The 26,690-nt window shown below is 40.8% G+C and overlaps 1 protein-coding gene across 4 annotated transcripts in view; it reads left to right on the top strand.

Annotated features, from left to right (window-relative positions):
- Positions 1–26,480, top strand: part of LOC122554987 (retinoic acid-induced protein 2-like) — a 77,783-nt gene extending 51,303 nt beyond the window's left edge. For all 4 annotated transcript variants that reach the window (XM_043700491.1, XM_043700493.1, XM_043700489.1 and 1 more), the window contains exon 2: positions 23,932–26,480. In XM_043700491.1, coding sequence (XP_043556426.1) covers positions 23,932–25,701 — 1,770 coding nt within the window. In that variant the 3' untranslated portion in view covers positions 25,702–26,480. The remainder of the gene's footprint in view (positions 1–23,931) is intronic.
- Positions 26,481–26,690: the final 210 nt, after the last annotated feature.

Genomic DNA, 26,690 nt, shown 5'->3' with positions numbered 1-26,690 from the left:
GACTTCTTGTGATTTAAAGAAAATACACAGCACAAATTTGAGCTGGAATACGAGACAACTTAATGCCATTGACAGCAAAATTTGTCAGCTTCATAGTGCCATGGGAACTGCTTCTGAAACAATTTCCACTGAGGGTCCACCTAGGAGACAGAGTCATTTCAGCAGAATTCCAGCAAAAGCAATCGAGGATGATTTTCCAACTGCAGCATTTATGACCCCAAAGTCATCGGAATGTGATTCTGATGCTCTGGGTCCAGTAGAATGCGGGCCCGTGTGCTGATTATAGACTTCCACCTCATTTTCAAGGCATTACTACTGGCTGGGGCATCTGAACGGTAACATACACAGGGTTTCTCAGCTGCTTTAGTAGGTGTACATTTTATAATTTGTTGTAAAGGCCCAAAATTATCCCATCATCTCTCTCTCTCTCTCTCTCTTTTGCTGAGTAAAGTACTTGGTACATTTGCATATTCTTTGTGTGCAGAATAAATTGCCCAAAATAAAGGGGAGGAATAGTTTCTATCAATATGAAATAACTGACACTCACTTCCATATATAGTAAAGTTAAAATCATGGACTGTCATATAGATATATAGAGGAGCATGACATCATTGATTATAATCCCCTTTGCTTACATTAGCAACTTCTTCTGTACATTCCTCCAATTGCGGTAACTTTTGGAAGCCACGTTAGCCTCTCATGTTACTGTATACCACACGTTCAGTGAAGTCTCTATTTAGACTACATTTCCCTTATGACTCATGAATAGCATTTCTCTGTTCCCTTATGCAATCTAAAAAATGTGAAGGACCCATAATTAGTAAAGTGGGTTTTTCTACAACATGCTCTCTCCATCAGGGCACCAATTTACACAGTGCACAGCGGACTTGGGTTATAGAGCATTGCTTACGGCTCTCGTGTGCCTGTCACAAGGCCATCTGTGTTATAGCATCATTATTGTCGGTTTTATTCTGATTGACATCTTAATTGTGCATTAGTTGCAACATGTTCAAGTTCCAAGAATGCAGTATTTGTAAATTTGTGCGGTCTTACGTATGTGTTTTCATAAAAGTGAAATAAAAGCTCTCATTTAAAGAGCATTCAATATTCTAAAATCAAATTAAACTTCCCTACCTTTCAAACCCTGATAAGGAATATATGCAGTGTATCATTGACAGTGCTGAGCTCCTCTGTGTGAAAGAAAGTAATCATATTAACGTTTGGTTTTGCAAAATTAATTAATGTTTGTTGAACAAAAAGACATTGACCCTGAAAGACGATTAAAAGGAATGATACCTCTTAGGAAATTTATTGTATTATTAGTAATAGAGACAATCCTTTCAACACTGAAGGATCATAAAGAAAGTCAGAGATGACAAGTGCCACTGGTGACCGTGTCAATGTCAAATAATGTCACATGGAGTTCCTTGAATTTTGGAGTTATAGCCTGCATTTGATAATGGAGGTTGAGTATTTTGGCTCTTTTAACTCAATAAGTACTGGTGGCATGAACCATTTTCCATAATAAATAGGACAAAAGCTAATGTGTTGAAATAAGTAGTTCTATTTAACTTGCCTGTAATTTAAATAGAGTGATAATCAAGGGCGAAGTGGGACAAAGTGAGGACTGCAGATGTTGGAGAATCAGAGTTGAAAAGGGTCAAGATGGAAGATGGTCAAGTAGGTTAGGCAGCATCTGAGGAGCAGGAGAGTCAACGTTTTGGGCATTAGCCCTTCATCAGGAATAACCTCGAGGCTCTAGTATGGCATAGAATTGAATCTGCCACTTTTATACACACTGTGCCCATGCAAAGCAATATGTTAGATACAAATGGGAAAATCTGCCATAATAACAATCTCAAATAAGTAACAAAGGGTTCATTTTGTTTTTGCAAAATATCGTAAAAGGGGTGACAGTGAGTCAACTGCTGCTTAATATTTCTCCAAATTTTATTCCCATGGAAGACAATGAGAAATATGTAAAATGGACAGACTAATCACTGTCACTTGCTTTATATTGTTTCACAAGATCAAAATTACCCCCAGAGATTTGTATACATGTGGTTGTTTGGACTTGCTGTAAAAATAATATTGGAAACCAGTGGGTTTCTTTTGAACTCAGACTGAATTAGCTGATAAGTGGAAATGTCCATTTTATTGTAGTTCAGAGAGTGTATAGTTCACTTATTTTAGCTGCTAACTTGTTACGGGGGTAATGCCATATGTAAGAAGAAAATTAAAGATGTTAGCTCAATACCTAAACAAACTTCACATTTGTCTTTTTAGGTGGCAAATTCTTTCATTTAGTTTTACACTGTTTTGGAAATTTTTGAAAAATCAGTTTGATATTTTTCTTCAGCTTTTTTATTCCTTTGTTGTGCAGTGGGTTGCATATTTACAAAGAAAAATTAATTTGATCAAACTACAACAAAATAACACCACTTCATAGTAAGGACCAGGGAGTGCTTAATAAAAGATGAATAAAACAATATCAAAGAGTGTCCAACTTCTTTTATTAATACTGACCAAATTCAGAACTCCACCAAGACTAATATTTAATATTTGTTTAAGATTACTGAGTTTCTCTAATATTGGATTCATTGGGATGCATTACTGAAAATTGGCCAATTCAGGATGAAAAGTATAACTGGATCATTATTTCGTCAGTGTTATACATAGGCTGTGAGACCACCCATTGAAGAGGTCCAGGCAATGCTTGTGTGATGAAGGCAACTACCAGGTCAGATCGAAGTCCCAGGAGGGAGCCTGGAGGAGTTCAGTTTAGGTATTGTGAACAGGAATTTCACATGGATAATTCCTCATGATTAATGCTAAGTTTTATTTAGCCTGCGAGAAACTGTAATTTGCATGTTAATGTCTTCATGTTATTTCAAAGATGCAGATTCCTGTGCATGACTTCATGCCTAACATTTTAACAGCAGCTAAGAGTCTAGGTGTGGATACAATACGCCTTGAAGGAAGCTGGTATGAGGGCATTACTGTTGTGCCAAACAGTAGGTGGCAGACCAGCAAGAATGGGTATGAGAATAGGAGGAAGATCCTACCATAGATACTGGTGTACACATTTGATATGTCCAAAATCATTCCAAAAAGAAAGTTTGACTTTTACGCCCAGCATAAACTGTGAACTGTCATTATAAAATCTCTGTAATGTGGAAGAAGGCCATTCAGCCCTCCCACCCAGATAAAGCTCCACTACTCTATATGGCTAATCTACCTAGCCAGCACACTCCTGGATACATTGGGCAACTTAGCACAGCCAATCCACCTAACCTGCATGTCTTTGGACTGTGGCAGGAAACCCGCAGAGACATGAGGAGAATGTGCAAACTCCACACATACAGTTGCCCAAGGCTGGAATTAAACCTGGATCCCAGGCACTGTGAGGCAACTGTGCTAACCACTGAGCCACCATGCTAACCGTTGTGGATGATCACCAATTTAAATTAGGCAAATATTTATCAGCAATTCATACTCAATGGCTGTAGCACAGTTTGTTTTGAGAAAGTGTAATGGTAATCTTGTACATAAAGTTTTAGAATCCATCAAGCTCATTGTTTTTAGCATCCATGCAAAGAATTCATCACGTTAATTCTGAATAATCTAGGCACTGACACCATCATAAGGTCGCTACTCTTGATCAGAGGTGGGACTGTAGATTCCAGAATCCTCTTTCTATAATATATCGTCTTCCTCTCCATCCTTTGAATCGGATATGCTACATTTTTTCGGACAATTTGCTGACACTTAGTGCACTAATAGCATCCCGGAATTTAGTGGATAAAGAAAACCAGCTGGAACATCAAAAGGGCAGAGTGCCTATGTCCGTTCCCCACCAACCATCCTCCCATTTTTGCATATGATGCTGGAAAGGCCTGTTGAGGCATACACCCAATGTTGAACTAGAATCTTTAGACCGCCAATATAAAACCAATATAATTCCATGCTGGAATTCAAGCAATGGGTAATGAAAATGCTAATGTTGAAATACTATGATATAAATGAAGCCACCTCACCAATATGATGCTGTTGAGACAGAACTTGGGGCAATCCCAATGCAGCAAGGACAATCGGTTGCATTTGCATCCATTGTGCTAATACAAACAAAATGACGCTACTCTTCAGATCAAGAAAGAGCATCTGGCCATTGTCTTTAATTGTGAAGGCTTTCATTAACATCTGCTTGAAAGAAACAGAGTGACAGTTGTATCCAACCTAAGGAACTTCAAAGCATTTTCTTAAAGCAGCGGGTATCTGCTTCCTGCATCTGTGGACAAAGTTACTTGGGTCACAAAGGTTTTGATTAGGTTCCCTACAGTGTGGAAACAGGCCTTTTGGCTCAACCAGTCCACACCAACCCTCTGAAGAGTAACCCACCCAAACCCATTTCCCTCTGACTAATGCACCTAACACTATGGACAATTTAGCATGGTCAATTCACCTGACCTGCACATCGTTGGACTGTGGGAGGAAACTGGAGCAAACCCACACAGGCACAGGGAGAATGTGCAAACTCCACACAGACAGTCGCCCGAGGCTGGGATTGAACCCTGGTCCTGGTGCTGTGAGGCAGCAGTGCTAACCACTGAGCTACTGTGCCGCCCCAATCTAGATTTATCTAGTTTTGTCTAGATTTGATGTCCAAGCAAGAAAAGTAGTTGTACATCACTGACATGCTGTTGAGACCAGTACTTTCTGAGAGAAGTAGAGAGAGTCTATAGCAGAGAGGGAAATGTCCCAGATCCAACATGAGGCTCAACATCAACCCAGCAAAGATACTGAACTTGACAGACATGCTCAAATCCAGATAAATTCCTACATCTCTCTAAGTGTTGCAAGAAACAGCAATGAAAAGATGGCGTAGAAACTTCAAGGATGCTCCTGTGATCATAGGATCATATTGCGAGCCCAAGACAGCGTATTGTACAAAGGCAATTGAATCATCATCCACAGAGGGTTGCTGGGTGAGATACAAAATGCATCCATGCAAGCCACCAAGGCAGTCTGAGGAGAAGTGCTCCTGTGGCCACAAAAGAGTAATGAAATCAAGGACCACATCAGTGCAGTGCTTGTAATGAGTACCAAGCTAAGCAAGATAGAGTGCTACTGACAACCCTCAATATTCCAGACAGACCATAGGCAAAGCTTCACTCTGACAGAAATTAATTACCTTGTCACATAGATTGCTACTCTGACTACTGGGATGTAGGTCAGTTGACCTCAGTGATGACTGGTGAGGCTATGGAACACCTGAAAGCATTCTTTAATTGTTATGACATTCTAGATATTGTGATTAATGTCAATGACCCTCAGTTCCTTCATGAAGAATTCAGTCCCTTTATAAAGGATTAGGAAATTCAATCCCATATATCACTTCCACGCTATCCCTAGACAAGTGAAAAGGCTGAAGGTGGCAGTGTCATAGAGTCATAGAGTCATAGAGATGTACAGCATGGAAACAGGCCCTTCGGTCCAACCTGTCCATGCCGACCAGATATCCCAACCCAATCTAGTCCCACCTGCCAGCACCCGGTCCATATCCCTCCGTGTCGCCAAAGAGATCATTAAGAAAAGGAGACCACATCGGGAGCAATGGATGCAATAACTCAGGTTGGATGAAATGCACGTGAATCGCTGCCGGACTGCAGTCTAACCCCACTACCAAAATGATATTTCTCTCCCCACTCTTATCCACTTTTCACAGGGACCATTCCCTCCGTGATTCCCTTGTTAGGTCCACACTTCCCATCAACTCCTCCTCCACCCCTGGCGCCTTGCCCTGCAGCCACAGGAGGTGCAAAGTCTGCGCCTTCACCTCCCTCCTCATCTCCATCCAAGGCCCCAAAGAAGCATTCCAAGTCCAGCAGAGACTCAGGGGAATTTCCTCTAACCTGGTTTATTGCATTCGTTGCTTCCGATGTGGTCTCCTCTACATCAGAGAGACGGAGGGCAAACTCAAGAGCTGGTTTGGGGAACACTTATGGTCAGGGAACATTTACCCTCCAATCACACACCACCTTCCATTTCAACTTGCAGCCATTTCAACTTCCCCTCCCACTCCCCCAATGACATGTCCATCCTGGGCCTCCTCCACCGTCAACATAAGGCTGTCTGCAAACTGGAGGGTGAACACCTCATCTTCCACCTCAGGAGCTTACAACCAGGCCTTAACATAGAAATCACCAGCTTCCAAATCTCCCCACCACCCCTCCCACCTCATCCAAGGCCCAGCCTTCCCTCTCCACCCCACCCCACCCTATTAACCAGACCCTACCTGTCCATCTTCCTTCTAACCTATGCATTCTGATGTCATCAGTCATCCTGTCTCTGTGAAAATACACAAAAAGTAAATAGCGATTATGTAACCCTTATATATTTCTACAATAGATACTTAAATGTAGTTCTATAAATTGGTTCAACAGTCATTTTAATTCCTTGGGGGCTCACATATGGGAGAACAATAAGTACATTTATCCTCACTCTGTCAGGAGGATGACTTGGTTAAATGGATACACTTTTACAGTCTGTACTGCTTTCATGAGTGCATCTCATCCCATCTGTCACGCAGATGAAAAGTTTTACAGTATTTAGTCTTTCTTTTTGGTTTGTTTTTACCTGGCTGACATAGTCAAACATTAACAACATAGGTAAGCTATAGAAATGGTGTAATAAGATATTAGGGGTAATAAATCGCTGTATTCCAAAAAGAAGATATTAGATTTTTCAAGTGCAGGGATCTCAGCAGTGACCTTATCAGCTACTAACCTAGGAAGAAAAACACAAAATTAAAATCAAAACAAGATGAATTAGATTTCCAAAAATGTGATCCTTTAGAAGGATAGAAACGTGTGGACTTTGTTTTGAACAGAATGTAATGAAGGGCTTTTGCCCGAAACGTCAATTTTGCTGCTCGTCGGATGCTGCCTGAATTGCTGTGCTCTTCCAGCACCACTGATCCAGAACAGAATGTAGTCATACCATGTATCAAATAAAACACAGGAGCATTTTGAACTCATTTTGAACTCTGTGCATTGTTAAGAGACTAGTTAATTTGTCTATATTAAATTTACCAAGCCTTGGAGCAATGCTTCTTCCATAAATAACTTAATAAACAAGGGGTAGCACATTAAACATTATTCTTCTCACTATGTTTCTGTAGAACTAGCATTCTGAATACACATAATGGCTTTGGGCTTTGGCTTTCATTGGCACCAGTACAGTTTCCATGACACTAACAGGTGGGAGTTATGCTATGATGCAGTTTTTGCCAGCAACCCAACACAGAAAAGTAAACATAAAAATGATGTTTAAACTTTGATTTTATATGGCTATTTTGCACATCCAAGTCAAGATGAACACAATAATCTCAGCTTCTTCCTCTTCTAAAATGTGTACAACCCCTCCCTGATTGAATGACAAAGGAACCCAATTCTTGAGGGCTAAAAAGCCATTTTAAATACAGGCTGCGCAGATATTACAGCCGGAAAATAAGACTTTTTTCCCACCGTAATCTTGGCAAGACCTGTTGGATGAGAGAAGAGGTGGAGTGCAGCAGTATCATTTATCCATTTTCACCCATGACTGGAAGAGGGAAAATACAACGTTCTCAGTGACATCAAATCTAGCGTTACATTGGTTTCTGCCAAGTGGAAGTTGGAGGTCATTGAAAAGATAAGTGAAAAACAGACCACCTCATTGGCCGATTGTTCCCAGACACTAAGAAGTCCTTCCAGTCAGTTCATACTGAAATTCACAAACATATGATACACTTACTACATTGTTCATTCATTTTAATTAATAATTTCTGCACCACATCAAATATTTAATACTATAAAGGCTTATTTTGAGAAAAGCTCATGACAAGGTACAAGTTCCTGTGGGAATGCCAACAGTTTGACAACCGACACTAATTTGTTTTGCCACAGCAAACATCCCTGGATAGATTTCATGAATTCACAAGGCTGGTAAATGGAATTGTGCACTTGGATATGAGTTGGCAGACGTGGTTGGTGAGGTCAATGCACCTTACATCTCCCTCTAAGTACAGTTTTCTTGCCATGATTCAAAACTTTAATAATACCAATTTTGACAGAATTTTGGATTAGTCTGCGTCCAGTTTATAGCAGAGGTTCTGAGCACAAACCACACTTCAACAGCTGCCCAAGAATCTGGGGGTGGGGGGGCCTTTTCGTTTTCTGTTCCCCTGGGATTTTTGCTTCCACTGAAACGACAATCTCGTCAAATTTTGTGCTGAGACCCAGCCCTTTATATTGCAGGTTTTTGAATCTTAAATCAGCATGGTAATTCCCTCTATACTGTCACAATTTGTGTCCATTGACATTGAAATTCCTCTGGCAGTGCTTCTACTGGCATTGCCACTTTTTGGGACAGGTTGATAGAGATAGTTGATCAGATTAAGTGATGGTCAGTGAGCAGGTTCAGCTCTTTGTGATCCCTTGCTTGGATGATATGATCAAGTTGGTGTTAATGCCTGGAGAGAGGTTGTTGCCATGAGGTATTGTATCTGCCTCTCTGATGGAATGGAGGAGAAATTGAGGACTGCTGATGCTGCAGATCAGAGTCAAAAAGTATGGTGCTGGAAAAGCACAGCAGGTCAGGCAGCATCCGAGGAGCAGGAGAATCGTCATTTCAAGCATGAGCCCTTCATCAGAATGAGGGCATAGCCCAAGGGGACTGAGAGATGGCATGTTTGTTCTGACCAGGCCACAGTCTTGGCATTTGGCTTTGCTTTCCCTCTGCCTTTCCTGTCAATCATCTCTTTTCAAAGATTTCTGACCCTCCCTATTCTGAGTTTTGGGTTGAGGTTGGAGTAGAATTCCTTTTAGGCCTCAAGGGTGCTTCTAGGATTGGTGTGCATGAGGGTACGATGTACTTTTAGGGTGAGCCAAAGTGCCATTTATCCAACAAGGGCATAGCTGAGATAGTCGACGTTTGTGTTTTTATGGCAAGACAAACACATGGAGTTGACATTCCTCTTCTGGGTTACTCAGCCCTTGTGCTTTTAACTGGTCTTCTCCTTCCCAGTATCTCTCACTCAGATCAGCAATGACAATGTCCTAGTGCCAGTGTTTGTGAGCCATGATAGCAGCACAGCGTTCAGGTCTATCACTGTTGGGGTTGTCCATGAGAGGCCTGATGTCACAGGTTTCAAATTCATTTTGGTGGTTTGGAAGCTACCCGTCAATGAGTTCTTTTAATACAAGGCAGCCATTGTAGGACCATGTCTCACTGCAGATATATGATATACCTTTATGGGAAGTGCTTATGATGTCATCACCATCCCATTGTGATGTTGTACCATCATGCTTCCATCTTCTTCTATCCTCTTGCAGCTTGGCACACTGAGGTAAATGTGCGACACTATACCTGAATTGGTTTGCTTGAACCTAGACACTGATGTACCTGTGATTGTAGCTTACATGTGTAAATACGAAGAGCTGTAATAAATGTTCATTGAATTCTTCAGAACTACACGACCCACATCTTGACCTTACGCTACAAGAGCTAACAAAAGTAGCACACTGTGAGTGTGGCAAATCAGTAGTATATCAACCCACATCACTGCACGGTGGCAGAACGGTAATACACACTAGTAACTGCATTAAAAAAATTCTTACTGAAAATTAGTCAGCCCTGGATTGTAGAGCAGTCAGAGGACCAACCACAACATGTTTACTTGAATAAAGATCTCCAACTTAAATACCCAGGAGATAGATTTTTACTTGATATTCAAGACCTATTAAGCTAGGAGCCCTTTAATCCCATTTCTTAACAAAATAAATATGGAGCAGTCAAAAGGCTTCTTATAGTTTTAAAAATAATGACAGCAGTTAAAACCTTTCGTACAGGCTGAAAACTAATCTTGACCGTCAAACGATATTATCAGTTTAACTGCTGTGCCTTTCTGTTTGAAAATAAAATGAGGTTTAAGCACTAAAAATTGACTTTCTAACCCAGAAAAGCTTACCTTTGTGCTGTGGTTTGTTGGTAAAGCTTGTATGATACCATCACTTCTCCCTCTAGTGACTGAAATCTGCTACTAATGACCTTTATTTCTTAAAGACCGAGAAGACTTCTTAAAGAAGCTATAACTGTGAAAAATAAAGCAAAATAGAAGCAAGAGAAGAAAAAAAATCGAAGGTAATACAGGCAAACTAAATAACAGAAAGGAACAAAGAAGCCTTGCACTTTACTTCATTCAAAAAAAGGCTATGGATCATTGGACTGTTAACCCAGAGACCCAGGGAGAGTGCTGGGGACCTGGGTTCGATTCCCACCACAGTAGATGGTGGAATTTGAATTCAACAAAAATCTGGAATTAAGGGTCTAATGATGACTACAAATCCATTTTCGATTTTTGGAAAAACCCATCTGGTTCACTAATGTCCTTGAGAGAAGGGAACTGCTATCCTTACATGTGACACCAGACCCAGAGCCATGTGGTTGACTCTTAACTGCCCTCTGGGCAATTAAGGATTGGCAATAAATGCTGGCCTGGCCAGAAATGCCCTCATCCCATGAATGAATAAAACAGAAGGCCAGCATTTCATTGTGGATTGGACAGCAAGTGACATCTTCACTGAATTACGCCTGTTTAACCAACATATGCAGTTTTATTTCACAAGTCAAACCATAAATAATCCTGAAGGGATATCAATGAAAATGTTTCTTGCTTTTGGCAAGGAGGAGCTTCACAAAATAAATACATTTGCTCTTTTCCGTGAATTGTAAAAAAGGATCCAGAGAAGATCTGGAAAGCATTTGAGGACCAGCTGAAGGTACAAATTAACTTCCAGGTTAATAGACTTTGCCTTGTGTCACACAGACAGAAACATCAAGAGTACATTGATGACCTTGCCACCAGATGAGTGTGATTTCATTGAAGAGGAACTCACTGGGAGACTAACTGAGTTAGTAATCGCCTCTACTGCAACCAAAACTCTCAGGATGATCTGGTTAAGATAAAAGGCCAGGCCATTGATGCCTTGTTTAAAGATAAACATCAAGATAAGACTGCATTAGCAGGCCAACATCAATTATATGCTTTAGGTGCTGTCAGCACTATTGCCTCAGTCAGTGATATGCAGCAAACCAAAAAGATGTGTCATAGATGTGATTTGTCACCTCACCCCTGAAGTTGTCTACCATTTCCTTGTTTCTGCAATGCAGATAGGACCTGAGGACATTGGAATGCAAGTGCAAGATGGTTGGCTTCAAAAATCAAACCAAACCCTGAAACAAGACCCAGGAGATCAATAAGGTGGCACAACACAACCCTGACACCACAGAAAACCATTCAAATATACACAAACATGTCAACAAAGTGAACAGCCAACTAACTGAAAAGCAGCCTTTGGAAAATGACCAGAGTTTTCATGTTGTCAACCTCATGCACCATCTCAATGATATAAGACCATCAGAAGATTTTGTAATCATGAACATTGAATGTGCCCAAAGGCAGGTCAACATTCTTCTAAACTCTAATGAGCACAAGCCCAACCTACTCACCCCTCCTCATAAGACAGCCCGTCCATAACTAGTAATAGCCTCATGAATATAGTCTGATTGCCTTCAATGCCAGTATATCTTTCCTTAGATTCAGGGCCCAATTCTGTTTACAGAATTCCAACTGGGGTTTGACTAATGCCCTGTATAGTTTTAGTAAGATCTCCCCATTTTTATACTGCATTCCCTTCGAAGTAAAGGCCAACATTACAACTGCCTTCCCTATTACCTGATGAACCGGTTGCTAGCTTTTTGTGATTCATGCAGGAGGATCTACAGTCATTCTCCATTTAAGTAATGTTCAGCTCCTCTTTTTCTGCTGTAACCTCAAATTTCCCCACATTATTTGCTCTCTGCAAAGTTTTTGCCCACTCGCTTAATCTGTTTGTACTCCTGTAGAGACTCCTTCTTGTCATCCTCACTAGTTACCTTCCCAGCCGTTTTCTGTTATCTGCAAATGTGGCTATAGTGTATTCTCTTTCCTCACCCAAGTCATTCATATATATTGTAAATGATTGTAACCTCCACACTGATCCCTGTGGCAATCCATTGGTTACGACATTGCTATACTGAAAATGCTCCCCTTATCCCAAACCTCTGCCTTTTTATCAGTTAACCAATCCTCTATCCAGGCCCACCAACAATGTGGACTGTAAGACTAGAAATATTCACCAGTCCTATTCACCAATCACCTTGTTTCCCTACACTCACATTGTGCTGTGATTCGTGATGTTATTCCATTGCTGGTGTCACTGTGGGTTGGTGTCTCAATCCACGTCTTTTATTCTGGCGAGCTTACTTCTTGCAGGAAAAGTACCTCTGTCCCCCTTTGCAGCATCAAAAATATTCAACTAGCCCAGATCATATGAACTCCTTACTGATCATATTGTTACATTGTGAAGGAACAGCAACCAGCTGAGACCAGCATCTCACATGATGGTTATATACACGGAGTGAGGAAGAAATCTCTGACAATTGGAGATTGTGTGATTATGCAGATTGACAGTAATCAGGTAGTGCCAAATAAACACAGGTAGACACAAATAACTTTAATTTCTCATATAAAGGCAGAGAATATTTGAAATTTCTCTTAATTAGCACTCAAGTTAATGGTCACAATTGTTTCTCCTAAATGCTGATTAATTTCCAGTAATTATGGTTTCACCAAAGTAACTTTTAGAATCCCAACAGCATATTTAATTTTTGACTTAATTTTGTTGCTAGCAATTTTGTCTTACTCACAAGTATGTTGATAATGTTCGATTCTCCAGTAATTGTGACTGGCCAGATTTTAATTGTCTTGCACAACATAAATTGTGGATGATTCACATGACAAGTAAATCCGATTAACATTTACGATTCTTGGCCTATTCCCAAAAGAATTTGAAAAGAAGCAGAGCACTATTAGAGCTTTTCGTTTTGAGAATTTTCAATATTGGCATTTTTTTAAACATAGAGCAAAAGTACAAATATTTTAATTTCAACAACTCTCCTTTAATTGATGAGTTTTGCCCTTTTCTGCATCTAGTATAGTGACAGAGTCAGTGAAAGTCCATCTACGTACCCCATGCCTGGTAGCTGAACCTGAATTTTGTAAATTTGAGTCCTTCTGTATTGAAAAGTGCTGTACTACCTGCCACAAGATATACTTATAATGGAACAAAGTGGGTGGTATGTATTTTTGCTACTGTGGTACTTTCTTCTGTATAAATATAACTGTTGCTAAACTCCAAGCAGAAAGAAGTATTTTAAACTCAAATGTATACATTTCTCATGATGATGTGAAACACTCCTTTTTTTTTGCTTCCTGCATTCTCCTTTTGCCATGTTCCATGATGGTTAGTGCTATTCAGTTAGCAGTACAGAGCCATGGGATAAGGTCCAGTGGAGATGCCTGGGGCTGGTTGTGCATTCACAGTGCCTGTTTCACCACTCCTCAATTGTTGCATGTGTCTGCACCTAAATAAGCTCGTTGGTATTGTGTTGTGGTATCTCTAGTGCTTAGTGGATGAATGTTCAGGGGAAGACTAGGTTGAAATATAGAGTCAGACACTAATGAAGAGCTATCCTTAAAGTAGTGCCTGTAATTAGTTGTTGAAATAATGAAAAAAGGCATTTACCGCTATTTAGACATTTCCCTAATCAACCTGTTCAGAGATGTTATTACATACCTCAGATAGGTGTTGAACCTAGAATTCCTGTTCCAGAGATAGGTATACTACCACTGTGACACAATATCTCCCTTAGCCAATGTTTACAGTAATATGTTACAGCATCTTCAGGAAATAGCATTTCATTGGTTCATCCATCATTAAAGTGTACTGAACAGTAAGAACTGTCTCTACTTGTACATTTCAATTTAAATATGGTTTCTCGCAATACAAAATGTGTTCATTCATGCCACTCAACCTCCCTGACAGTAAAAAATAAATACTTCAAGTTTCATTTCTCTTGGCTTTAGTTGCTGGAAATGTGAAGTCTTTTTTTTCTTAACTTTTTCATTTTGATGTTTATTCTCTGCAAATCCAACCTTTCTCTCCCACCTGGACTTCTCTTTCTGAACCGGATCTGACATTGAATTCGGCCATTGAACTTACATTTCCTTCTTAATCCTTTCACTGCTAGTTTCACAATCTTTCGATTTGGTTTGTTAATGAAATCCTGCAGCAAATTGGGGGCCTCATTGTTGGGCACTCAAGCTTGCCCAAGGTCACTATTAAAGAACTAGCCCCTCAAAGGCAGGTGAAAAGAACAAAGTGTGGCTTGAATAAGCAGGGAGTTACTCCAAGGAGGCCTAGGATGTAAAAGATATGAAGTGGAGCCCTCAAGTGCTGCAGCTCCATTATAAGGAGCCCTCTTATTTGCGTAATATCTGCCTCTTAATTAGATTCTCATTGTTCAATAGGCTCACAAAATACATCATCATTTAATAAAACTGCCATGTAAACATATTTGGGGAAAGTGAGGACTGCAGATGTTGGAGATCAGAGTGGAGTGTTGTGGTGCTGGAAAAGCACAACAGGTCAGGCAGCATCCGAGGAGCAGGGGAATCGACGTTTCTGCTGCTCCTCGAATGCTGCCTGACCTGCTGTTTGTTTCCAGCACTGCACTCTTGACTGCATGGAAACATACTTATCTTATTCATTCAGGGGAGATGGACATTGCTGGTGGGCCAGCATATATGCTCATTCTGAATTCCTGTAACGAGGGTGGTGGTGAGCTGCAGTTTATTTGATGTAGGTAGACCATCAATTCCGTTAGGGAAGGAGTTCCCTATTAGGGCTCTTTACCCAGTGACAACAGTCACCTGAAGTCAGAATATTAGAGTCATCCTCTGTCTGATTTTACTCTTGCGGTTGTGAGTTAGGCGAGATGGAATTCTTAGTATTGAAAGCTGGTATTGTACGTCGCACAGCCTTACAGCTCCCAACCCCACCCGCCAGGCAGTATCCATGGAAACGGAGGTCATCAACCTGGAATGGGGGCTGGATTGTTGCTATGGTCTCAGGAAAACATTCCAAGTAGGAATCAGATAAGATATCCACGCGCCATTATGGTGGCAGGAGTGCCAGCGAGTCAGGGCAAGTGATTCTCTCCAGTCAGCCTCTGCTGCCCAAACCCTGGCACCTTGGCTCCCCCATCTCCAATCAGTTCAACCAATGCCCCCAACTCCCCAAACCCCACTTCCACCCCCACCCCCAGCTTCACCCCACCCTGTTACTTCTGGAAGTTTAAGTCTGACTGGGAAATTCTTCAATGAGCTGAACTGGCAGCCTATTTCCTAGAGGCAGCTGGCCCTATTGGCCTAAAGTTACCTTGGTCAAAATGGCTGATGTTGGTTGTAATGACTCTAAGCCCCATCCATCTTCATTGCACAGCTTGATGGTGTTTGGAATCCTTACCCATTAACTCTAATTCTTCTTCCGCAGATACTGTCTGACCAGCTGAGTATTTTCAGCATATTCTACTTTGACTTAAGCCTTCCCGAATCCATCATGTTTTGCTACTGTTCAAGCCCATACCCTACCCTGTTGTTCCATTCAATTGCTTCATTGCAAGATTGAAGCAGAGGTGCTTTGTATTCAATGTTCTGAGGAAGGGTCACTCGACCGGAAACATTAACTCTGGTTTCTCTCCACAGATACTGCCAGACCTGCTGAGCTTTTCCAGTAATTTCTGTTTTTGTAGTTAATATTCAAGATCATCTTTGCTTGACTTCATAACATTATCCATACAAATGGGGTCTATTTATTCAGTGGATATGGGCATTGCTGCTAAGATCAATACTTAGCGTCCATCCTTAATATCTCTGGAGGAGCTGGTGGCAAAGGTGCCCTTGGAACATTGCAGTCCACCTCCTGTAGTAATAGCAACAGTGCTGTGGGGGAGGGAGTTCCAGGATTTTGACCCAGAGTCAATGAAGGAATGACTATATTTCAAAAATTGTAATGGTGGGCTCAAGAGTGAAAATAGTTAGAGTCATGCCAAGTATAAGGCATTGTTGTGTTTGTTGGTTGTCAATCATCTCAGTCCCAGGGAATGGCTTCAGGAGATTCGCAAGGGAGTATCCTAAACCCAAATGCTTCATTTCTAAAGTTCCTTACTTCCTCAAGGATGCGGCTATTAACAGAACCTCTTCCTCGGATTAAATTGTTTAATTGTCCAGAAGTGGACTGCAGAGCTTTGATCTGATCTCTTGGTTGTGGAACTTCTTGGCTTTGCCCATTTAAATGGTCCTTTTGCTGTTTAATCTTCATGCCGTCCAGAGTTCTTGTTTCACCAAAGTGAGATCTCAAGTGTGCTCTTGGCACGCTCATCCACAGTCCGCATTGAAGCAGTGCTGTTTCCCTGGCTGTAGAGCAAGGGTAGAGAGACGGAAATGCCAGGTTACAGACTGTGGGTGGTGTACAATTCTGCTGCTGCTGATAGCACACAGCACTCACTTCCTGGATGTCTGGTTTTGACCAGCTAGCTCCACTCTGAAATGACACCATTTTATACAGTGGTCATGCCACATAATTTGAAACATAGAAAATAAAAGCAGGTGTAGGTCATTTGGCCCTTCGAGCCTGTTCCTCCATTCGATATGACCATGTCTGATCATTAATTCAGTACACTGTTCATCCTTTTCCCCATACCCTTTGATCCCTTAAACCATTAGAACTATATTTAACTCCTACTTGAAAATATTAAATGTTTTCACTTCAACTGCTTCCTGTAGCAGAGAATTACACAGGCTCACCGCTCTGTATGAAGACATTTCTCTTCATCTCAATCCTAAGTGGCATATTCCATATTCTTCGACTGTGACCCCTGATTCTGGACTCCCCAGTCATTGGGAAAATCCTTCTTTTACCCTGTGTAATCCTACTAGAATTTTATAGGTTTCTAAGAGACACCCCTCTCATTCTTTTAAACACCAATGAATGTCATCCTAAATGATCAAGTCACTTGTTATACATCAGTTCTGCCATCCCAGGAATCAGACTGGAAGATCTTTGTTGCACTCACTCCATAGTCAGAACATCCCACTTCAGATAAGGAAACCAAAGCTGCACACAATATTCCAGCTATAGTCTCAAGTCCTTGTACAACTGCAGCAAGAAATCCCTGCTCCTGTACATTAACCTTCTCATGATGAAGGCGAACATACCATTTTCCTTTTTCATCGCCTCCTGCTCCAGCATGCTCACTGTCAGCATCTGGTGTACAAGGACATCCAGGAGGCATGGACATCCCTCTATCCCAATTTATCGCTATTCAGATAACAATCTGCCTTCCGACCTTTGCTGCCAAAGTGGATAACCTCACACTTATCTGCAGTATACTTGATCTACTATGCATTTTCCCACTCACTCTACTTGTCCAAATCACACTGAAGCATCTCTGCACTACCTTTATTGTTTACTCTCCCATCCAGCTTTGGGTCATCCACAAACTTGGACATATTACATTTAGTTCTATCATCTATACTATTAAGATTATGAATACCAAGGTCCAAGCCCTGATTACTTTGGTACTCCATTTGTCATTGTCTTCCACGTAGAAAAGACCCTTTCATTCTTTGCTTGCTGACGTCCAACCAATTATTTATCCATGTCAGCATACAACCCCCCAATCCCATGTGCTTTAATTTTACATGCTAATCTTTTCTGTAGGATCTTACCAAAAGCCTTCCGAGAGTCCAAGTAAACCAAATTCATTGGCTCCGTCTCATCAACTCTACAAGATACAGCCTCACAAAATGCCCAGTAGATCTGGCAAGCATGTTTTCCCTTTCATAAATCCATACTGACTCCATCCAAGCCTTCTACAGTTTTTCAAGTGCTTGACTGTTAAATTTTTTTTCTCATAGACTCTAGCATTTTTCCTACCACCAATGCCAGGCTAACCAGTCTATGGCTCCTGATTTTCTCTCTATCTCCTTTTTGATATAGGAGGGGGCTACATTAGCAAGGTGGCCACCAATATATCCCACTTCCTTATGTACCTTTGGGAGATAAATTATCAAGCCTTGGGGATTTATTGGCCTTTAATCCCATCAATTTCCTCAATCCCATTTCCCTACTAATACTTTCCTTCAGTTCCTTCTTCTCACTAGGTGCTGTATTCACTAACATCTTGGGGATGTTATTTGTGTTCCCCTTTGTGAAGGCAGAACCAAAATATGTTTTTAATTGGTTTTCCCCATTATAACTTGTGTTGTTTCTGACTATCGGAAGGAGGGTGTTCCTCTAATGTGAAGGTGGAGCTTTGTCTCCACAAAGATTGTGCAGTGGCTGGAGAATGGGAAAGTGGTTCTTGTTAATGATTCCCACTTCAGTAGCTACCAAGGGTATCTCTGGGTTCAGGAGGTTGGTGGGAGAGAGGAAAATTGTATAGCCGGCCTTAAATTGGTCTCTGAACAAAAATAAGATTAATGGAGGTCTGGAAGCAACTGAACTAACGTGACATTCTTGCAAAATAAAATCTATTGTGCATGAATTCAAGAGAACAATTTAATGATTACAATGTAGCTCAAAGGGGTCATTATGTATGTTCATGCTTGGACTACAAAGCAGCTTTATAAATATAATAAAATATGAATATAAGTAATTTTAGCACTTTGAGGTAGTTTAGCCAGGCTCAAAACGGTTAGGGGAATATAAATATTCATTCGTTTTCATTATTACTGTGTTCTTATTACTGTTGACTGACTGCCAACCATTTCATTTCAAAGTAAAGTTGTACAATGGACTTTGATTTTATCAACACCTTTTCACACAACAAATTGATGGAATTTCGGCCTTTTTAACTGTTCACATTCACTGTGCTTCTTTTGGAAGTGAACCACATACCTGTCACCTGTTGCTGTGAGTGGATGGGAACTGACAATTCTCTGGTGGATTTGCTCTGTCACTGATTGCTGTCCCATGAATAATTTGGTGTAGATCTCACTCTTTGAAATACTATCTCTAAACCATTTTTAAAACCCTCTTTCCAGCCACCCTTTCTCAGCAAGTTCCTTCTCATTTTTCCTAATCTCCTTTTTGGTATCTATCAATGACCCAGAATTGGTGCATTTTCAGACAACTTGGAAGTGTAGTGTAATTGGAGGATAGTGTTAGACTTCAAGAAGCCAAAGACAATCTGATAACCAATGGCTGCAGCTGGCCAGTTGTTAACGGATGATTTTACCTTCAAATCATTCCCAGCCAGTCTCCCATTAATGACTTTCTACAAACCCAAGCTTGCTGCCTGCAGCCTAAGTTGTACCAAGTCCTTTTCCCTATGTCTTAAGGAGAGAAGTCCATAACTTTGACCCAGTGACAGTTAATGAATGGCATAGCATGGGAAAGAACGTGAATGATGACAACTGCTCTTCCCAAAACCACAGAAAAATTACAGAGAATCGTGAACACAGCCCAGAACGTCACGCAAGCCAGCCTTCCATCCATTGATGGCATCTACACTTCCTGTTGCCTCGGGAAAGCAGCCAACATGATCAAAGACCCCTCCCACCCCGGTTAAACTCTCTTCCACTCGGGCAAAAGTTTGAATACAGATTCAAGAACAGCTTCTCCCATGCTGTCATCAGACTTTTGAACAGACCCCTCAAATGTTAATTTTGATTTCTCTCTCTGCACCTTCTCTGTGATTATAACACTGTATTCTGCACTCTGTTCTGCTACCCTGATGTTCTTTGTAAGGTATGATTTGCTTGTATAGCAAGCAAAACAACACTTGTCACTGAATCTCAGTATAGGTGACAAAAATGAATGAATGAATCAATCAATTAATCAATCAATAGTGTGTCTGCTGCCCTTGTCCGGCACAGGTTTGGAAATTACTGTTGAAATGCCATAAGATACAGCAGCGCTTCCTATAGGCTTCCACTTATAGCTGTGTTGGTGGAAGGTGTGAATATTTAAGGTGGTGAGTAGAGGACAGCTTTTTCCTGGGTGAGATAGTGCTTCTTAACATCATTGTTATATTGTAACATAAATTAACACATAACGTATTCAAACAATTGGAGAGTATTCCCTCACACTCCTGACTTGCCAATCACAAATGGTGAAAAGGCTTAGGAGAGTCAGGAAGCAACTCATTCACTGTACAGTGCCCAGTATCTGACTTGCTGCTGTAGCTACGTGTACTATGTATCTGGCTATTAGATTTCTGGTGAATGGTGAGCCCAGTTTTAAGTGAGAAATCAAACTTCAAATTGCACTGGAGGTAGTTACATTCTCACTCTTGTTGGAGCTGGTCATTTCCCAGAACTTGTGGGCATATTGCTGAGCTGTTTGGGTTTCTGATTGTGTGTGTCATATTGACTGACTGCTGGCTGTGTTGTGTGCTGTCTGTCAGCCCGTGAGTGAGGTTTAGAGAAAGAGAAACTAGCTGGAAGCTTGCAGCAGCACACATTTTAGAAGCATTTGTAATACAGTTCAGTTCACAATAGGACCTGGTGAGTGTTCTCTCTGCATATCCCTGGGACACGAGTCGCAAGAGAGTGGCGTGAATATTACTTCCCACTTATGATGACTGGCTGCTTGTAGGCATCACTTTAATGATGATGGGACATAGACAGATTGGGTGATAATTGGATTTGCCCCGATCCTTGTGGAGAGGACATACCTGAGCAATTATCCACATTGTTGAGAAACTGCCTGTGCTGCAGGGCAAAGTGACATATGGTTTCTTTCTAACTGCTCGCTGTTCCAAGTCATGGCAGCTGTGAATAGTGCAGAGGGAGGAAGTAGGACATTAAAGTCAGATCTGACAAGGTGAAGATGCAGTTTTTAAAATTTATTAATTTTTTCTCAGGGTTATACATCCATGTTTATTAATGAGAGGGACCAGATCTAAATTCCAAAAGCACATAAAGTTAAGGCCAAACTCTGGTGACGATAGTTTCCATAAGTTACATATATTGCAATGAGAAACATTTTAAAAATAATATCCTATTAAAATATACCTAAATATTGGCCAGGATGATCGTAAATCTCAAGCCTCATATTATATTTCTATATTCTCATTTTTAACTGAGTCATTAAATGTAATAAAGCCCATCTATATGATCGGTAGAAGAAAATATGATGATATAGCAAGAGGGAAATATCAAGAATATGTGAATACAGACTTCATCAATTTCTATTAGTATTTTGCCCTATACACATTCTACAACTGTATCTGAGTCAGGAAACATATCTAATTAGTGACAACTGTTTTATGTAGGGGTATACACAAATTATCCACAAACATTACATGCAAATTATCATTTTTCAGTTGTGTTTTTCGATCAGAATTGGCCTTATTCCTTGCTATATCAACATTCCTGATTTAATTTTGCAGTACCGTCCGTCATGTACTGTTTGAGGTGACCACTGGATGGCAATGTGGCACACGTTCGGGTGTTGTGTCTCCTGAATGCTGCCATTGTATTATTGTCAAAACGTGTTCAAGTCCTATCTGCTCCAGTGTGTAATAACATCTTTGAATAGGTTGATTAGAAAAAATAAGTTCATTTTTAAAAAAAAATCATCAATTTACAGTGCGCACGGCCATGGTCAAAATTATGTCTACACAGCTGTGTGTCTCTGAGTGCTGTGTATATTTGTGGACATTATATATACATGTTTTCCAAAACTTTACACAACACACCAAATAAAATGCTGGAAATGAAGAGCTTCTGGAGAACATGCCACAGACTAAGCTAGAAAAATAAAATTTGTGCAGTGTTCTACCTCACCACTGACACAGCACATCTTTTTTTTTAAAGAAAGTGCTTGTCATGCCTTTCTGTGTATTAGTAAATGTAAATCCTCTTGAAAAATATAACATCACTGATGCATGCAGTCATGATGATGCAAAGTGTATGACACTTCCTCATTTCCAACACAAGTTGATTCATCAAGTGCTTTTCCCTGGAGCCATTTGCCGTCAGTTAATTATGTGTTTTTCTGTAACAGTATTTGAAGCATTTTAATAGGACAGGGGGAAGGTATAACTGAATGGGGACATTTGGAATGCCCAACCATCCAACAAGGAAATTAAAGAAGATGAGTATAACCTAACTTGAAAGGACTTGCTGAAACATTAAATGATTTGGGCTTTAACATGGTCATCATCATCATCATGTGTGCCCTGCCCAAACTCAGGTTTTTGCCTGATCAAACTCGATTGATGTTTCTCAATGCTGTGCCATTCCCTTCTTTTGCCGATAACTTCCTTTGGTTTTTAAGCTGTCTTACTCCTTGTAGTCTTTCTTCCATATTGCCTCTGACAAGCCAGCTTCCTCTCAAACTGTGTCCTGTGCATTTGTCTGTCTTCTCCTAATTGTGTTCTTTCTTTGATCATTTACTCTCTGCAGAATTTCATCAATTGTTATTTGTTCTGCACAGCAGAGCCTTTCCATTCTCCTCCAAACCCACATTTTTAGCAAGTTGGTCTCCCCTACCATAGGGTCCATCCATACAAAATCATATTCCACAGCAAACTCCATTCAAGTCGCTTGGTGAATTTCTTATTCAGCTTCCTGTTCGTGACTCTGTTTTTACTAAATGTGGTCGTGTTATTGATTTTGTTTCACCTTCATCAGCTGATATCATGTTTCCTGAATGCTTGAATTCTTGCACTTATTCTAGTTCTCTTCCTTCTTTGAATATATGAATTTTTTTGGTGCTTTGAGTTATATGTCAGTTTGGTTTTGTGCTGTTCACTTTCATTCCAAGGTTCCTGTCTGCTGTTACCAGTCTATTAGTTCTTCTGTTCTGAACTGCAAGTGTTTTGTCATCTGCAAATCTAGCTAATGATATCATTCACCTGTCAATCATTATGATAATGTGTGCTAAGTATTAAGCTATTATATCATCCAGTTCCTGCCAAAGCGAATCTTCAGTTTGTTTTGAACTAAAGTTTTCTGTACTGCTGTTGTTGAGATATTGAGTTATAGGTCCACTGATACTTGCAGTCCATCAACACCTTATCAAATAGTCCATGCAGGCAATGAGTGTTCAGAGGTTGGATAAACATAGGAAACTGTGATTATTGACTTTCCTGCCCCATTCATATATTCATACATTGAAGTTGGGGCCATTGCAATGCAGGAGATGTCAGAAAGTAGGGAACAGAACCCTAGTCTGTTCTTCCTTTTCATAACCCAAGACGAACGAGGCTAATTCTAAAACCTGTGCTGTTGCCCCAGCAGAATTAACTGGGCATATGGTGAATGGAAACTTTATTTTCTGCATCTGCCAGATGCATACCCATCAGTGCTTGACCCTACCAGTTGACAAAAGAGTTATTCCAACCCCCTTCCGTTCTGAAGAAGTCATGTCAGACTTGAAACATTAACTCTGTTTTTCTCTCTCCGTAGATGCTGTCTGACTTATTGTGTTTCTCCAGCATGTTCTCTTTTGGCCACAGCTGGAGATCCTATTCTGAATGATCTTCCTCCCACTCCAGTTTACCTCACTTCATCAATATCAACATCACTTTCAATTCCTTGCTCCCTGATGTGTGGTATTTTCTGTAATTACCTCTTTCACAATCTAACCACTTCCGTTCAATTGATTTCTTCTGAATTTTGCAATAAATGTGTCTCATTGTCAGACTGAACGTGTTCAATGAGACATTGGTGGGAAGATGTAAGTGGTTACTCTGCCCTGTCTTTTGTCTGGGTTGATGCATTTTCTGGGTAGACCAAAAATAGACAAGGAAAAAAAGAAATCAGTTCAGGAAAAAAAAACCTTCCAACATGGCTTGTTTATAATATTCTAAGCTGTTGAGGATTTATTGTGTTGTATCAAACAGTTGCACAACTTCTATAGCTTGCCATATTGGGTGAGGGAGTTTTAAAAGGTTTGGCCACTAATAAAGACTTTTTTTTTGCTTAATTTGCAGGTCTGTGATTGGTGCAGACACAGCCACCACACCAAAGACTATGTAGACACTAGTGACAATGAAAGCAAGCTTCAGTTCTGCAGTATGAAATGCCTGAACCAGCATAAAATGGATCGATTTTATAAAGAGGCTCAGTCTAACCTGCCCATGGATGTGACAGACTCTCCTTCCCCTACAATTGCAAACAATAAACTGGAGAATGGAGTGACCCAGCTCATCACTGCAGAAGCATGGAATATCAATCCAACAGGACTCATGAAAAAAGCACTTTCCCCCTTAGTAGCTGTTCCAGCATCTTCTATTATGACACCACAAACTGACCCACCAAATGGAGTATCGCTTAAAGTAGCTGCTACTGTATTGCAACCAATTTGCTTAGGAGATAGTCCAATGGTCCTACCCATCCACTTACAAGTGGCTGGGAGCTCAGCACCGCAGATACCTCCTGGTGGTAATGCACCATGGGTAATGACTAATCAAGGTGCAGTGCCATTGTCTGTGTTGCTGGAGCAACATTTGATTCAGCATTTAAATTCACCACTGCTGCTGGCTTCGCCTACCGCAAGCCCTGTGAACTCTGTGCAGAACCACATTATTCAGGGGACGACTGGGCCTTGCATTCAGTCCCAACCACTGGGCCAGAAACCTTTAAGTCAAACGCAAGATTATGACATACCCCCTCCTCTTCCGATCCCTGGATTTGCTACTGTCCTCCAGGACTTTTTCCCTTCGCATAGCACTGTACCCCCAGTACCAAATGTCCCACCAGGCCCTGAGAACATGGCTTCTAGCTTCTCCTCTTCTCCGCACCAGAACTGTGGTGGGCTTTTCTCCCCGTTAGTTCCTCCTGCTACTCTTCTCGTCCCTTATCCAGTGATAGTTCCCCTTCCAGTCCCAATCCCCATTCCTATTCCCATCCCCATTCCCGTGGCCAAGGATCCAGAGCCTACCAGATTCGCGGACGTGCCCAGAAAAGCCACCAGCTCTGGCACCACAAGCAGGAGTACCCAGACTTCAAATGGGAAAGAAGAACAAAAAGTCTCAGAATGCATCCAACACCAAGGAGTTCAAGACTATCAACATGTCAACTGTAAGTTCAGCACTGAAACTGAGGCACTGGATCTATCCATGAAGAGAACATCTGTTGTAAAGAAAACTGAGTTCTTTTGTCAACAGATTGAACAGGATGGTGTGCTGGATCTATCAGTTGCAGCCCCCAAGAAAATGAAGGAAAGTCAGAACTTTCCAGGTAATGCATCTTCTAATCTGTCAGCTAATTTGTTGAATGAGCCCCTGACCCATTCTAGTGAAGCCTGGTCTAACACTGTGCCACTGTTAGGTACACAGAAATTAGAGACGGTTTTACATGGCACATCTAATAGCTGCGAGTTTTCTGGCCAGCCGAAGTGGGTGATGGATCAAAACTACAGCAGACTGAGGAATGACACACGAGCTGCCAGTAATCCTGAAACCCTCAACAGCACAGACACTGCAAAAGTAATTGTGTCTGTAAAGGACGCTGGGCCAGCCATTCTCTGTGGCAAGATCAAAACTGTTGTTGGGGTGTCCACGAAAAACTTTTCTTACAAGACAGATCTATCACAGGAATCTGTTTTACAATGTTATGATGTCAAATCACAACTCGAGCTCAGAGACAGCAAAAAAAGTAATAAAAATAGAGGCATAAAATTAAAGAAAATGAGCTCACAGGATTTCCATGTCCTTCCAATAAAAAAACAGCGCCTAGCTGCCTTTTTCGCAAGGAAATAATGTTTTCAATTGTTTTAAATACTTCTGATGTACAGCGAAAGCAAACCCATAGAAAAAACTGAAACACAGACAAGATTGCTGTCACAAAGTTAAATCCTGCAGCAATGACACTTAATGGAATATTTATTTTCAGAGTTTTTTGGAGTCATGCTGATAGTTTGCATTGGGACAATTCTGAATTAGTTACCCCTCTGCATACTTTCTTTCCAACTCAAGGGGAGCAGAAGCACTCATAAAACACCCTTATTGACAAGGTACCTTTTTGACACAGTATGAATACAAGTTACAAGATGTATCACTTCTTGTCCTGAAATGGTTTGCGTTGAATCCCTGACTCTTCAGGTGCTAAGTCTCTCCCTTGCTTTGGTTTAAATGCTTATGAGAAACAATCTAGGTCACTTCATTGGAAACCTATTTAACATCACAACCTGTGACCACGAGCTTGACACGTTTAGCAATAAGCCCATTTCAGGCCACTCAGAAATCGGTAAACAGTTGTATCCTTGGTTTTCACTTGTCAATTTTTTTTATGGTATGGCATTTCTTGGAATCACTTTATATCTGTCCAACTACCTATCTGAATCCATTCAGTCCACTATAACTATGGCATTTAGTTATATGACACCATGTTACTGAAATAACTCCACAGAGGTCAGTATTTCTTCACCAAGTCACCCTTTATACAGACATGGAGAATCCATGACACTGCTCCCTCAGAGCCAGGTCCTCTGACATTCCTGTTTTTTTTAATTTTATTAAACAAATTACAAAACACAGTTTACAAAAAAAACAGTTAACATTTACAGCTGTCTACAGCAGCAATTTTACAAGGGAGAGGAGCAGCAAAGCCAGGCCCCAAACCCTATGGTTCAACCAGCTTACAGGGAGATGAGGACAAACCTCAAATCCCAGTTTCACATATGACAAGACAGCGACAATGACATTTGTACATAAAAAGCCAATCTAGTTACATAAAAAAAAGCAGTGCA

This window comes from Chiloscyllium plagiosum, chromosome 12, assembly GCF_004010195.1.
Source record: "Chiloscyllium plagiosum isolate BGI_BamShark_2017 chromosome 12, ASM401019v2, whole genome shotgun sequence".
NCBI classification, from domain to species: Eukaryota; Metazoa; Chordata; class Chondrichthyes; order Orectolobiformes; family Hemiscylliidae; genus Chiloscyllium; species Chiloscyllium plagiosum.
This window is presented reverse-complemented; position numbering and strand designations above follow the sequence as displayed.